Source organism: Pelophylax lessonae, assembly GCF_965119305.1.
Source record: "Pelophylax lessonae genome assembly, chromosome: 1".
Taxonomy (NCBI): Eukaryota; Metazoa; Chordata; class Amphibia; order Anura; family Ranidae; genus Pelophylax; species Pelophylax lessonae.
The window spans coordinates 191,842,618-191,855,831 of NC_138768.1; the positions used below are offsets into that span (position 1 = coordinate 191,842,618).

The following is a 13,214-nucleotide window of genomic DNA, read 5'->3' on the forward strand; positions in this document are numbered from 1 at the left end:
CTTTATTGAATCCTTTCTTACTAACATTCAGTTTGAAAAGCTTTATGCTTGGGATATTGTGTGTAATTTTTGATTAATGCATTTTTTTTTTCTTTAAGTGTAAGTTTTGCTTGGAGTTGCAGTATGACAGAGCTCCCCTTCTCCCCCCCCCCCCCCTCTAAAAGTGCCCTGTTAATGTCTTTGTCCTCATTTTAGTACAGATAGAAGATATATGCATATAAATCACTGGCTTTCTGCTGAGGCCTCAGGGTTTATTGACCCACAAGCTGATCTGAGCATGTTACATACATAAGCAGTAGTGTACAACATATGTTAGCAGAATATTCATACTAGCATGGGTATCGGTGAACCTTGTGCCTGCTGTAGTTGTATGATCTTTTGTTTTAATTTATTTTACAATATCAAGCACACATGCGACTTTTTGAAAGTGAAGGAAGAAAGATTCTATAGCGTGTAAAGTTTGGTGGGAAGATGATTTCAAAAGTTGTTTAACCATCTAAGGTGCAATGATCACTAGTTTCAGATGGTCTGACCATTTGTGAAACCAGTATAGGAATGAAAGAAGATTTTGATATAGTAAGTTTCTCAAACGTTCTTTGAAAATCAAAGTAATACTATTTAAGAAAATACGTTTATAACTGATGCAAAGAGCCTGACTCAAAGTTGTACATTAAGAAAATTCAGGGTACATGCATTAAACCTAAACTACATGGTCCTACTACCCTGCTTTCTATTTTAAAAGCTACTACCCTGCTTTCTATTTTAAAAGCTAAAACCAAAAGTATGAGAAATATTGCTACTGATGCTTATATTAGTGACATGTAGTGTAGTCGCATGACATTTGTGGGAGATTTGTGCTGCCAAATATTCATTAGACACAATGGATTGAGTTTCTGTGCTTTTAGTCCCTACGGGCAGGGTGTATATGTCGTATATTCAAACCTATGGTGGCACCTCATTAGTGCCAAGTTATTGTAGTGCCACCACTACAGCACATATGAACAATAACCTAGTTTGAGGCCTGGTTTACTACCTAATATATTAAGAATCCTGCATTCAGAGCAATAATGTGAAATGAGAGGGTTAGGTTTTCTACAGGTGAAGAACATTTTGCATTGACTTTCACCTAAAGTGTGAAATAAGTTCAAGTGATGTGCATCTTTGTTAACTCCTGGAATTCAGCCATGAGAATGTCTACTTTGTATTTTATGGTTAGTAATAGGACATTCACATTTTAGACTGGTGAAGGATAACCTCTTTTAAACATAGATAAATCATGAGGAAAATAAAATATAACTAAAAGTATAACCCCTTTCTTCATGTAACACACAGCACATACTAATTTAAATCATATAAAATATATACACTTACTTTTTGGGTAAAATTCACCCCGCCTGTTTGTGCATTTCGGTAGTCACACGGAAAACACCTATCCTTTGTATAGCCAAACAGGAGCTAATATGAAAAAACATACCTTTTACAGCAGAGCCCTGTATGCTGGATGCTGGTCAGTATGACATTGTGTTGAAGGCATGCATTTTGAAAACTGAAGCTATCTTGGGCTCCAAGAACAGAAAGTCGCTACTCTGCACCACCCACTTGTGATCTGTGAATGGAAACATTTCCTCTCAAACAACAACATAAAGAGGGCACATTGACCTAGTGCTTTACAAAAATAAAAATGTATTAGGAATATGAAAGAAAAGTATTCTACTTTAGTATTCCTAATAAATAGTTTTTTTTTGGTAATGCACTAGGTCAGTGCACCCTCTTTTTGTTGTTGTTCGTAGTACATGCAAGGACGCCCACAGTCCTCTGAGGGCAGCAAGACCTTCGGCACCATATCTACTAGCTAGCCAAGCAGAAACGTTTTACAAATTCCACAGCACCACACCTAAACGCAGGAGGTTACGATTTGAAAATTTCCACTCAGCTTGGCCTCTATCGTCATGGGAACATGAGATGCTGATTTTGGCAAACCTGGTGAAATATATTCAAGTAAAATATCACATAGTGCTTTTTAGTGCATATAGTTTCTCATATTAGCAAAGAACACATAGCCAAAAACATTGGTGTATTATGTCTCTTTGCACATTTTTATTTAATCATGGCAAAATAACTGTAACGACACCCCGGGTATGAAAGGGGTTACAGTCGTTTAGGACATTTAATTCCCGAAAACAAAGGCAGCTAACGGACACTCCACTCAGCCGAACAAGAAACCCATATGAATAATCCCCCCCAAGTACGAGACAATGCTCTGTATTGAGGGTCAAGCAGGAGTCAGACTGTTTATTGAAAAGGAATACACGCTTTAAAGAAGTAATGCAGTCACTACATGAACAATGACCCAAATCCAGCCCCCAGCATCACACATTGGTTACATAACGAGCCCCCCAATACACATTACTCTATCAATACATCCCTTAGCAGACAACAGGTGAGTTCATTAGCACACTTAACAATAGGTGAATGGAAAGCCACCTCAGACATCACAATTTACTTATTCAGACAAAAGCAACATCGTTAAGCAATAGACAGTCAGTCTCCACATTAAACTTCCTGGAATGCCCATATTAGGAGTTGTACTTCCTTGTCATAGACCTCACAATGTACAGGGAATAAAATCTTCATATTTCAAGAGAGACATCAATCCTGAATATCACTGTCCCATTTGGAGCAATCCAAACCATATCCCCTGTGCCCCCCAGTTTCCTGGTCACCCCGCGCCAAAAGTGACTCCCGTCACAATAACCTTATTAAAATTTTGTGGTCCATGGGGGTTGAGTGCTGTATGTGCAACTTTTAGGGAGATTCGCCCTCTTTATTTCCTGCTTATTGTTATCAGAAGTGTAGGTTTTCGGTTGTCCAAAGAACATTGGTAAAGGGGAATGGGGGCAGTAATTCTGGGGAAAACCAGAAATTCCCTAAAAAAAAAAAAAAAAAGACAGTGGTTAGAGTGGTATAAACCTTGTCGACGAACAGTGGGGGCGCAGGAAGGTTTATCAGAGTTTGGAAGGCGTACATTACTTGGTGTGAGTCGCAGGGGGGGGGGGGGTCTCCCCACTCCTTTTCTGTCTCGCCTTTTGGAGTTTCTACAATCGGGTGTAGATCAACATTTGGCTCTGGGCATCATCAAGGGCCAGATTTCCGACTTGGCTATTTTTTTTTCCCAAAGGCCGTTGACGGTGAAGTCTTTGGTTCACACTTTCATGCAGGCAGTTTGCCATCTGGCTCCTCCGGTGCAATCCCTAGTACCCTTGGGGCATCTCAGTTTGGTACTTTTGGTGCTTAAAATTTGAAAATATTAGAAAACTTCCTCTGCTCTCTTTGTCGCAGAAGTTGGCTTTCTTGGTAGCTATTACTTCTGCACGTCGTGTGTTGGAGTTGGCTGCGTTATCCTGCATTATCCTGTCGGTCATCTTACTTGGTGATGCATAGGGACAATGTGGTGTTGCGACCCTGCCAGGCGTTCTTTCCTAAGGTTGTCTCCGGGTTTCATTTGAATGAATACATTGTGTTACTTGTCCTAAGCCAAAACATCCTAAGGAAATTACTTTACATTCCTTAGATGTGGTAAGGGCGATTCGGGTGTACATGGCGGTGACTGAACTGCTTAGAAAATTAGATTGTTTGTTCTTATGGATGGACCTCGTAAGGGGCAGACCGCATCTGCGTCGACTATTTCCAAGTGGATTAGGCAGACGGTGTTGCAGGCCTACTCCATTAAGGGTCAGGTTCCTCTTTCCCTGTTAAAGCGCATTCTACAAGGGGGCTTAGTGCCTCCTTGGCCTTCCGTCATCAGGCGTCATTGGTTCAGGTGTGCAAGGCAGCTACGTGGCCGTCTGTACACACATTCACAAAATTTTATAAGGTGGATGTGCTTGCATGGATGTGGTGTTTGGCCGCAAAGTTTTGCAGGCTGCGTTTTTTCAGAGGGTCCCGCTTCTTGAGGGTGAAAATTTTTCCTGGTGGTGAGCTCCAGTTGTTCCTAGTTTTTAGTTTTTCCTAGTTGAGCTCCTGTTGTTACCTGGTTGGCTATGTTTAGCCTTGTTGGAAATTCTGCGTTTGCTGTGTTTTTTTCCCACCCCTTATGTTGACAATGTTTCGGGACATCCCAATGGTCTGAAGACATGAAGTGGTGTCCGTCAGTTGAACGAAAGAGAAAACTGGATTTTTGTCTTACCGTAAAATCCTTTTCTCTGGGGTTCACTTACTGACACAGCACCCGCCCCTCTTTGGGGTTGAGTTATAGGTTATTCTAACACTGCTTAGTACAAACTCGAGTCCTACAGCAGGAAGTGATGGTATAACCTCTGGGACTGCCCCAGGGGCGTAACCAAAAAAGTTTCTGCCTAGTCCTACTCCTAAAGGGAGACAGCATAAAGCCCAATGGTCTGAAGACTTGAAGCTGTGTGCGTCAGTAAACCTCAGAGAAAAGGATTTTAGGATAAGACAAAAATCCAGTTTTCTCTTTCGTTGATTGACGGACACAGCTCCTGATCTTCTTAACCATTGGATTATACTGCCCCCTACAGGAGTAAGACACTAGGCAGAAAAAAGTCTGACTACGCCTATGGGTAGTCCCAGGGGGTATACTCCCTCTCTCTGCTATAGGTTTTTTTTATCTAGTTCCATGCTGGGACCTCTGGTCCTGGCTTTTTCCTTTCTTTTTAGATAGAAATTTTTCTCCTGCTTTTTTTCCTGTGAGATCTACAATCAACTGCCGGACTGAGCGATGGGCTGGATAATTTAGATCCAGTGGTCACCCCAGTCTGGCCAGCGAACGCGTGCAGACCTCAACTCCGCGATAGGTCGGCCGTGACATAGCCCCACCGCATGGGAGTTAGCCTGCGAGTTCAACGCCTCTTTTGGATGGGGAGGAGGTTCTATCTGGAGCCGTGCCCGCCTGGTTCCTGGTTTGGTGAGTAGCTGTTCCCCCTCTCCCCCTGGAAGGTTTTGGGGTGGACGTGGGCCCCTCCTTCGGACTATCGGACCCGCAGGTTCCCTTCCTTCCCGTCAGGCACCCCCCCCTCATCTGTCCCCCCATCCTACCCCCCCCCCCCACTAATTCTGGAGCTGTGTAGGTGGTCTGGTCCACCTCCTGGGGTTGGGACAGGGTGCTATGGGGCACAGCCGCCATGTTTGTGTAGTCTGGCGGCCATTTTTGGGTGGTTTGCCATTGAAAATAGCAGGGGCCATGACTGGAGCCCTGGGGGTGGCGATTTCGGTGGGAGCACCTTCCCATCCCCTGGTGCTGACTCCTGGATCTTTTCACTTCCTGATCGGAGTGCAGATTTTCCTGCTGGCTTCAGGTACCTGTTTCTGCTGGGTGGTAAGTCTGGTGGGGTCCTCTCCCTCTATGCGGGGGATCGCTTGGGGCTTTGTGCCTGGCGACCGGGTGGTGCTGCCTGCGTGGTGGGGGTTGTCCCTTTGCAGTGTTTTACACTTTTTGTGGGGTCCACCTGGTGACTCATGGAGTCTTTGGAGCACATCTGCACATCTTCCCACCTGATCCCCTCTCTGAGGCTGCGGGGCCCTCCGGGTCCCAACCATCCATCGATGCACTGATAGCCTGATTTCCTGACCCTACAACGTCACATCCGGATATCGGTGGAACGCACGCTGACCACCGCTACATCTCCGGTCATTGTGAAGCCCTAATACATGTTTCTGTCGGCTGACAGACCTAGCGGCGTTCACACAGCATATCGAGCCTTCTTATCTGTGCTTGGATAGCACCAACAAATGTAAGGATCCATTCTTTAACTTGAATTTATTAATTACTTTAATAAAACGGTATCACGCTATGTTTGGCTTCCTGTCTCTTATACCTCCAAACTGAGATACCGGGATAGATCCCCCTTTTTGGAGTTACTGATCCAGGAGAAATTAAGTGAAGTATTAACCCCCTGAAGCCCTAAGGGATTTCCAAGCAAAAGATCCAGAAACTCCAATAGAGGAAGGAGGAGAAGGAGTGGCCATATCTTTATATACAAAAAAGCCTATCGGGTCTGTGTGACCCACCTACCAGTGTTAATTTTGGCAGCAAATTTCAATTTAGTTTTAGTCTTAGGACTAAAATGGCATTTTAGTTTTAGTCCCATTTTAGTCTTCTGCAAGTGTTTTAGTTTTAGTCGTATTTAGTCGACTAAAACTCCAATATATTTTAGTCGACTAAATGTCTTACATTTTAGTCGACTAAAGCTCATTTTAGTCATCTATAATCGAATGGGTGTAGTTCAATTGTAATTTGTAATGCATTATTTAAGCATTTCTCTACAATTTCCAAACATATTATATACTACTGCTGGTCCTGGAGTGAAAAATCTAATATTCAAAATCTAAATTTTCATTTAGTTTTAGTTAAGTCTTTTGACTAAAATGCCATTTTAGTTTTAGTCGTATTTTAGTCTTAAGACTAAAATGCCCTTTTAGTTTTAGTCGTATTTTAGTCTTAAGACTAAAATGCCATTTTAGTTTTAGTCGTATTTTAGTCATCTGAATTATGTTAGTCGACGAAAACGTTTTAGTCGGTTTTAGTCGACGAAATTAACACTGCCACCTACCTCTGGTGAGCATTTAACATTGTCACCTAGCTCACATAGGATCACGCGCTGGAAACACCCAGATATTTTGTATCCCCACTTGGTATTTTGTTTATTCATTCCAGATGCTTCACTATATGGACTAAAAAGTCACTTGAGTGACCCTTTGGATGCTAGAAAGTCACTATAATATTGATCAAATTGCACTAGCCACCTATAGGCACTAGCATATGATCACAATTGTCACTAGCCTTGGATATGTTGCACGAATTAATTTTGAACCAGTCCATCATTTTTGTATCCTAGTATTGCATCACTTGAATTTTGCACTCTGCACTTTTTTATTGCTTATCTGTCATGCAATAATTTGTTTTAGCACTGGTATTGCACGTGCATTGTTATGCAATAATTTGTTTTAGCACTGGTATTGCACAGTCACTTCACTATATACTGCACATATGTTGTTGTGCACATTGTGAATATTTTTAATTGTCTCATTGTGATTAATATTTATTTGTGGATTTTCACATTGTTATTTATACACATTGGTTTTAGTTAATATTTATCAGCGCCCTTAAACTTTTCACATCCATCGATGCACTGTTGGCGGTCCTGGAGTCCTTTGTCGTCCCGGGTGGAGGTGGCTTTCGGGCGACGGGCTAGTTAAAAGCTCCCTCAGCCTTCCCCTGTCTTATCAGAATTCTAAATCTGATTCGGCCGCCGCAGACGTGGGTCACCCTGTTCGGTCTGCGACCCCGCACCCGGTATCCTAGGATAGTAAAGACGATTCCTCCACATCTGCAACCACGCACTTGTATCTGTGCAAGAGACCTAAAAATGGAGGATGCAGCTGCGATGGAGGCGCAGGTTCCCATTTGGCACTCACAAGCCATCCAGAGCGGCAAAGGCGTTTCCTTTCCCTGCCTATTTTAACAGAATTGGCACTAAAGAGTAAGGACAAGCAAAGCGTCCCCTTGGGGTCCCTAAGCAATTTGCTAGGCGATACTCCTATGAGGAGTCCCCTATTAAGAAGTGGACCCTTCGGTTTCCAGATTGAACCAGGCAACCATGATTCTGGTTGAAGAGTCCCCGGCCTTTAGGGTCCGGCTGACAGGAAGGCAGAGGCTGTTGCCTGCAATATGTACACTCTGGCTGGTTCAGCACTAAGGATGCTGCGTTTGCAGGCTACAGTTGCAGAGGCTCCTGCCTCTTGAGGGTGTATTTTTTCCTGGTAGTGAGCTCCAGTTGTTCCTGGTTGAGCTCCTGGTTTACCTGGTTGACTATGTTTAGCCCTTTTTGGGAATTGTATGGATTGCTGTGTTCTTCCCACCCTTCATATTGACACTGCTTTTGGACATCCCAAGGGTCTAAGAAGATGTGGAGCTGTGTCCGTTAATGCACAAAAGAGAAAATTGTTTTTTTGTCTTACTGTAAAATCCTTTTCCCTGAGGTTCACTGACGGACACAGCACCCGCCCCTCTGTTGAGTTGGGTTATGTATTCTTCTGACACTGCTTGTTACAAACTGAAGTCCTAGAGCAGGAAGTGGGGGTATACCCCCTGGGACTGCCCCAGGGGCGTACTCAAAATCCTGTGGAGAGAGCAGTATAAGCCCAAGGAAGCTATGGAGCTATGTCGCTCAGTGAACCTCAGAGAAAAGGATTTTACGGTAAGACAAAAATCCAGTTTTATCCTGGTTGCGGTGTAAGAATCAAGATGTGTCTGTAAATGAAGTTATAAGGTATGTGCATGTTGACCAGTTCTGGACCAGGATTTGCCCCCTTAATGACCAGGCCATTTTTTGCGATTCGCCACTGCCTTACTTCAACAGGCAATTGCGCGGCCATGCGATCCTGTATTGAAAGAAAATGTATGTCCTTTTTTTCCCCACTAATAGAGCTATCTTTTGGTGGTATTTGATCACATGTGCAATTTTTTTACGCTATAAACAAAAAAAGAGTGACAATTCTGAAAAAATATATATTTTTCACATTCTGCTATATAACATTCCCAAAAAAATGAAATCAAAATTTTTCATCCTTTTAGGCCAATTTGTATTCTGCTACATATTTTTGGCAAAGAAAAAATTGCAATAAGTGTAATTTGATTGGTTTAAGTTATCGCGTCTACAAACTAGGGGAAAGATTTGTCATTTTTATTTTATTTTTTTTTTTTACTAGTAAGTGCGGCGATTTGCGATTTTTAGCAGGACTGCAACATTGCGACAGACAGATCGGACCCCTAACTGACATTTTTGACACTTTTGGGGGGACCAGTGACATTACTACAGTAATCAGTGCTAAAAATATGCACTCTTACTGTAATAATTACACTGGCAGGGAAGGGGTTGACCTAGGGGTGATCAAAGAGTTAATTGTGAGCCTAGGAGAGTTTTTCTAACTGTGGCAGGGAGGGATTTGTAAAATGATCATAGAGACCTGTTATCCTATATAGAAGGATCACAGGCGCGCTGTGATCATTTCAGAGAGAACAATGGTCCGCTGTGTTTTCAACAGCTGACCGTTGTCCTCCTCTCAGCGGGGAGCGATCGTGGGGGCCCGGTTGCCGCTGGTCCCATGGATCTGGATCCCCGCTGCCTAGTGGGGGCATGCACTCGCCCCCCAGCACCACTCACGCGACGGACATACCCATACGTCGATTCGCGCAGCCAAGTCAGCCTGCCACAGTATATAGGCGGCGGGCGGGGTGGTCTGCAAGTGATAAATGTTCATGCACCCTCATGTTTTTGTTTTTTTTTGTGTTTTTATACCTTTAGAGCCATGCAAATGATCTTTCCCAACCAGAGCTTTATTTTTTTTATTGTTTGCAGTGAATCAAATTCAAAGGTGTATGTGCCTTTGTCATTCTTTTACGTTACTCAATATGTTTTAACCTTTGCTGATTTAATGAAAATTTAAGAGCAACTCCGGGTAGAAATGAAAACAATTTGAAAATTACTGCAGTTTAATTAAAAAAAACTTTTAAGTACACATAGTGTAAGTACCTAAACTTGTCTTGATATCCAAATCCACCAGGTGCAAACCCCTATTTTTCAATATCTAGACTGTAAACTGGAGTGTGCAGAGGGATGACATTTTTATAAAGCATACTGAAGCTTGTTTGTTTTCTGTTTTTGTTTTTTCACCCGAGTAAGGTAGCAGTGTGTGAGGGTCCTGCCACAGTGTATGTCCACAACTGGCTATGCTGTCCAGCAGGGGTGTCTTAATCATAAAATAGGCTATAGACAAAAAAAAAAACATGTTTGAACTATGCTTTAAGCTGCTCCTCTGGAGATCTGTATTAAATAGCATGTATAGTCAAAACTTTTTAGTTTTAGATAGAGTAAGAAAGGGTTAAACCCTGGCGTTTTTTTTGTTTTTTGTTCTGCGTGCCACTGGGGAGATTTCCCTTAACGTTCTGTCCTGAAGACAGAAAAGAAAATGTAGGCAAACCTCACCAGTGAAGGAAGTTTCCACCTAAGACATTTCCCCATTGGATGCTTTACCCTCACCTCTTGCTCTGGTGACAACCTAATATTTATTTTGGTCTCCAGGACAAATGGCAAGGATGAATCTACCCAGCTGCAATAAAAACAGCAAAAAAAACTGACAGAGGGCCCAACCTCTTACCACTCTATCAAAACAAACAAAAGCTTTGCCTTTACACACATTTTAATGCCTTTACTACCAAGGTTATCTACAATGTAATCACTCTTTTCTGTTTTGAATATTTATGTTAAAACATTGCTTACATTTTCTTCTGTTTCAGAGAACAGCCTCCACTCTACAGCACACACCACTATCTATTAGTTTCTTCTGCAGTCTGTTACTTATAATAGCATAAAATATATGTTTTGGATCAGCAAGTTATTGCCCCTTTTTATAATTATTAATTTTAAACTGACCAGTACACTTTTTACGCTTGGCATGTGCATGCAGTTTGCGCATGTTTACAATTGATTTTAAAGTTATTCAAATGCAAAATATGTTGTTTTGTATGTGTTCGCCTTTTTTTTCCCTAAGTGTAAGTTGCTTCCAGTTGGCAGATTTCAAATGTAACATTGATCAAGACTGTGTTTGCAGTGTGTTTATAGTTTTCATTTTATATTATTATCTAATTAATTTGAAGCAAAATACTTAAATATTAGACACACATCCTTTAGGCAATGTTTATAGCTGCTAGGTTTGCTGTTCTGAGTGTTGTCAGTTTTATAATAGCATATTATTTTAGAGCATTTGCTTTCCATATCCATTTATGTCTCATTCATTGCAGTTGTGGTATCCCCTTCCATAGAGGAAAGTGACAAGATTAAACGCATCAAATCTTCTACAAAAGTTCAGTCCAAAGAAAGTCCATCTGCCTTTGCTTCACCGGTGTTGGAACAGGGTTCCTCAATTTTCCGTGAGAAATTCATCCCTCCTGAGCTCAGCATCTGGGATTACTTTATAGCCAAGGTACCTGTAGAGAAGGTGGTGGTACAATGTTTTGTGTTCTTTTGTTGTTTAGTGGAAGCATTTGCCACCAGAGTACCCAGGTCAAAAAAGAAGCCAATAGTTATTTCTCTTTCGTTCATCCATGGACACGTCGCTCCATAAATCAAAACTACTGGGTTGTATTAACAGAATGCTGAATAATGTAATCACCAAAGCAGCTCAGGCAGCGCTAAAAAATAACTCTAAAGAAAGATGAATGATATTCAAGTAGAGTTCATGCATAGTCCATAGATGAATAATCAAAGTGAGTCCAAACATGGAAGGTGGTAAACAGAATGTGAAATCGATGGCTTGATACTGAATAAAGTCCGTCAGTGCCTTCACCACACCAATGTGCTTCTCTCCCCTTTGAATAGAGAACTCACGAGATAATGGACACAACAAAATTGTATAGACAACATCCTTTTGTTATTTATGACTATCTGGGATGTCCTAAAGCAATGACCATGAGGGGAGGGGACACAGTAACCCCAAAATTGCCCCTGGGCAAAGAAAGACCTTATACTGCTGCCTGAAGTACGCTACTTCCAAATTGAGCCCCTTCTCAGGCTCTTACATCCACTTGGTAAAACTTTGTGAATGTATGAACTGAAGACCAGGTAGCAGCTTTGCAAATCTGAGCCATAGACACCTGATGATGCACTGCCCATGAAGCTCTTACCCCCCTGGTAGAGTGGGCTTTTAACCTAAAGGGTGGAACTTTACCCTATGCCTGAGCAATGACTTGACAAATCCACTTGGAAATAGTGGAACTAGTTACCACTTGGTCTTTCTTAGGCCCTTCTGGCAGGATAAAGAAAGCATTAGTACTACGAATTAGTGCTGAGATTTTTAATTAGACTTTGACTGCTCGTACTACATCAAGAGAATGCAACAATTTCTCCTCTGTAGTCTGAGTACTCGGGGGGGGGGGGGGGGGGGAGGAAGGTAGAACAATATCTTGGTTTAAATAAAAACCGGAAAATACCTCAGGCAAAAAGGCTGGATGAAGGGCATAAGACCACCCTGTCTTGATGAAGGATCAAAAATGACTCTCTGCAGGAAAGAGCCTCCAATTCCGACACCCTTCTGGCCAAGGCTATGGCAGCCAAAAAGACCAATTTCCTTATCAAAAGAACTAAGGGAATATGCCTGATAGGCTCAAAGGGTTGCTTTTGTAGCACAGAGAGCACAAGATTTAAGTCCCAAGGACATAGGGGTGGCTTGACTGGTGGAACCGTGCAAATCACATCTTGCAAAAAAGCCTGCACCAAGGAGTACGTTGCTAATGGTTTCTGAAAGAAAATAGACAAGGTGGAGATCTGCCCCTTAATGGTTCCTAATGCCAGCTTCAAGTCCACTACTATTTGAAGAAAAGAAAGAATTCTTCCAATTAAATACTTACAAGGATGCCATATCTTGGATTCACACCAAGAAATGTAGGCTCTCCAGACCCTATAATAGATTCTCCTAGAGACAGGTTTTCTGGCATTTATCAACATAGCCAGAGCTGGACCAGAGACCCCACGATCTCTTATGATTCTGGTTTTAATATCCAAACCGTCAAATTCAGCGTCCCTAAAGTAGGGTGGAATATAGGAAGAGCCCGCCCCTCTTCCTAACCATTAACAGCTACCTCTTCAATGTCTTCTGACCAATCTGGCTCTATACCAGAAGCCCCTGCAAGACCTTAAGAGCCTAGGAGCTCTGCTGCATTCCTGCCGAGCGCCTGATACAGGAGAGGGGGATCTATTCCGTTTTTTTCCCACCCTGTGAAACACAAGCAATCATTCTGGCTATTTTACCTACAAGGCTAGCCAAGGCAGAGGCCAGGTCATCCTTAGTAACATAAGTAGACACAGGCATTGGAGGTAGCAACAATATACCTGATAAGTGTAATGGCTCAGACTGACCAGTTGCTTTAGGCCTCTCAGGGGAAGATAGCACAGCGGGAGCCAAACTAGGACTATTTAATCCTGATGCAGGAACACTTGTCCCTTTTTCTGCTGCGCTAACCCCCCCCCCCCCCCCCCCCACTTATTTTTCTGGAAGACATTGCTTTACAAAAAGTAAGACCCAGAAAGGTAACAACCTGTTGCACAAAAGGTAGACAAAAACTGTGATCCAGCACTGTATAGCTATCGCAGAACAACTACCCTTCTCCCACTGTGTAGCCGTGCACAAGCCTCCAAATC

The 13,214-nt window shown here is 42.5% G+C and overlaps 1 protein-coding gene across 4 annotated transcripts in view; it reads left to right on the forward strand.

Moving 5' to 3' along the window:
- Positions 1 to 13,214, forward strand: part of DMXL1 (Dmx like 1) — a 328,770-nt gene that overhangs the window by 249,203 nt on the left and 66,353 nt on the right. For all 4 annotated transcript variants that reach the window (XM_082251711.1, XM_082251708.1, XM_082251710.1 and 1 more), the window contains one exon: positions 10,820 to 11,001. In XM_082251711.1, the coding sequence (XP_082107837.1) occupies positions 10,820 to 11,001 (182 nt within the window). The remainder of the gene's footprint in view (positions 1 to 10,819; positions 11,002 to 13,214) is intronic.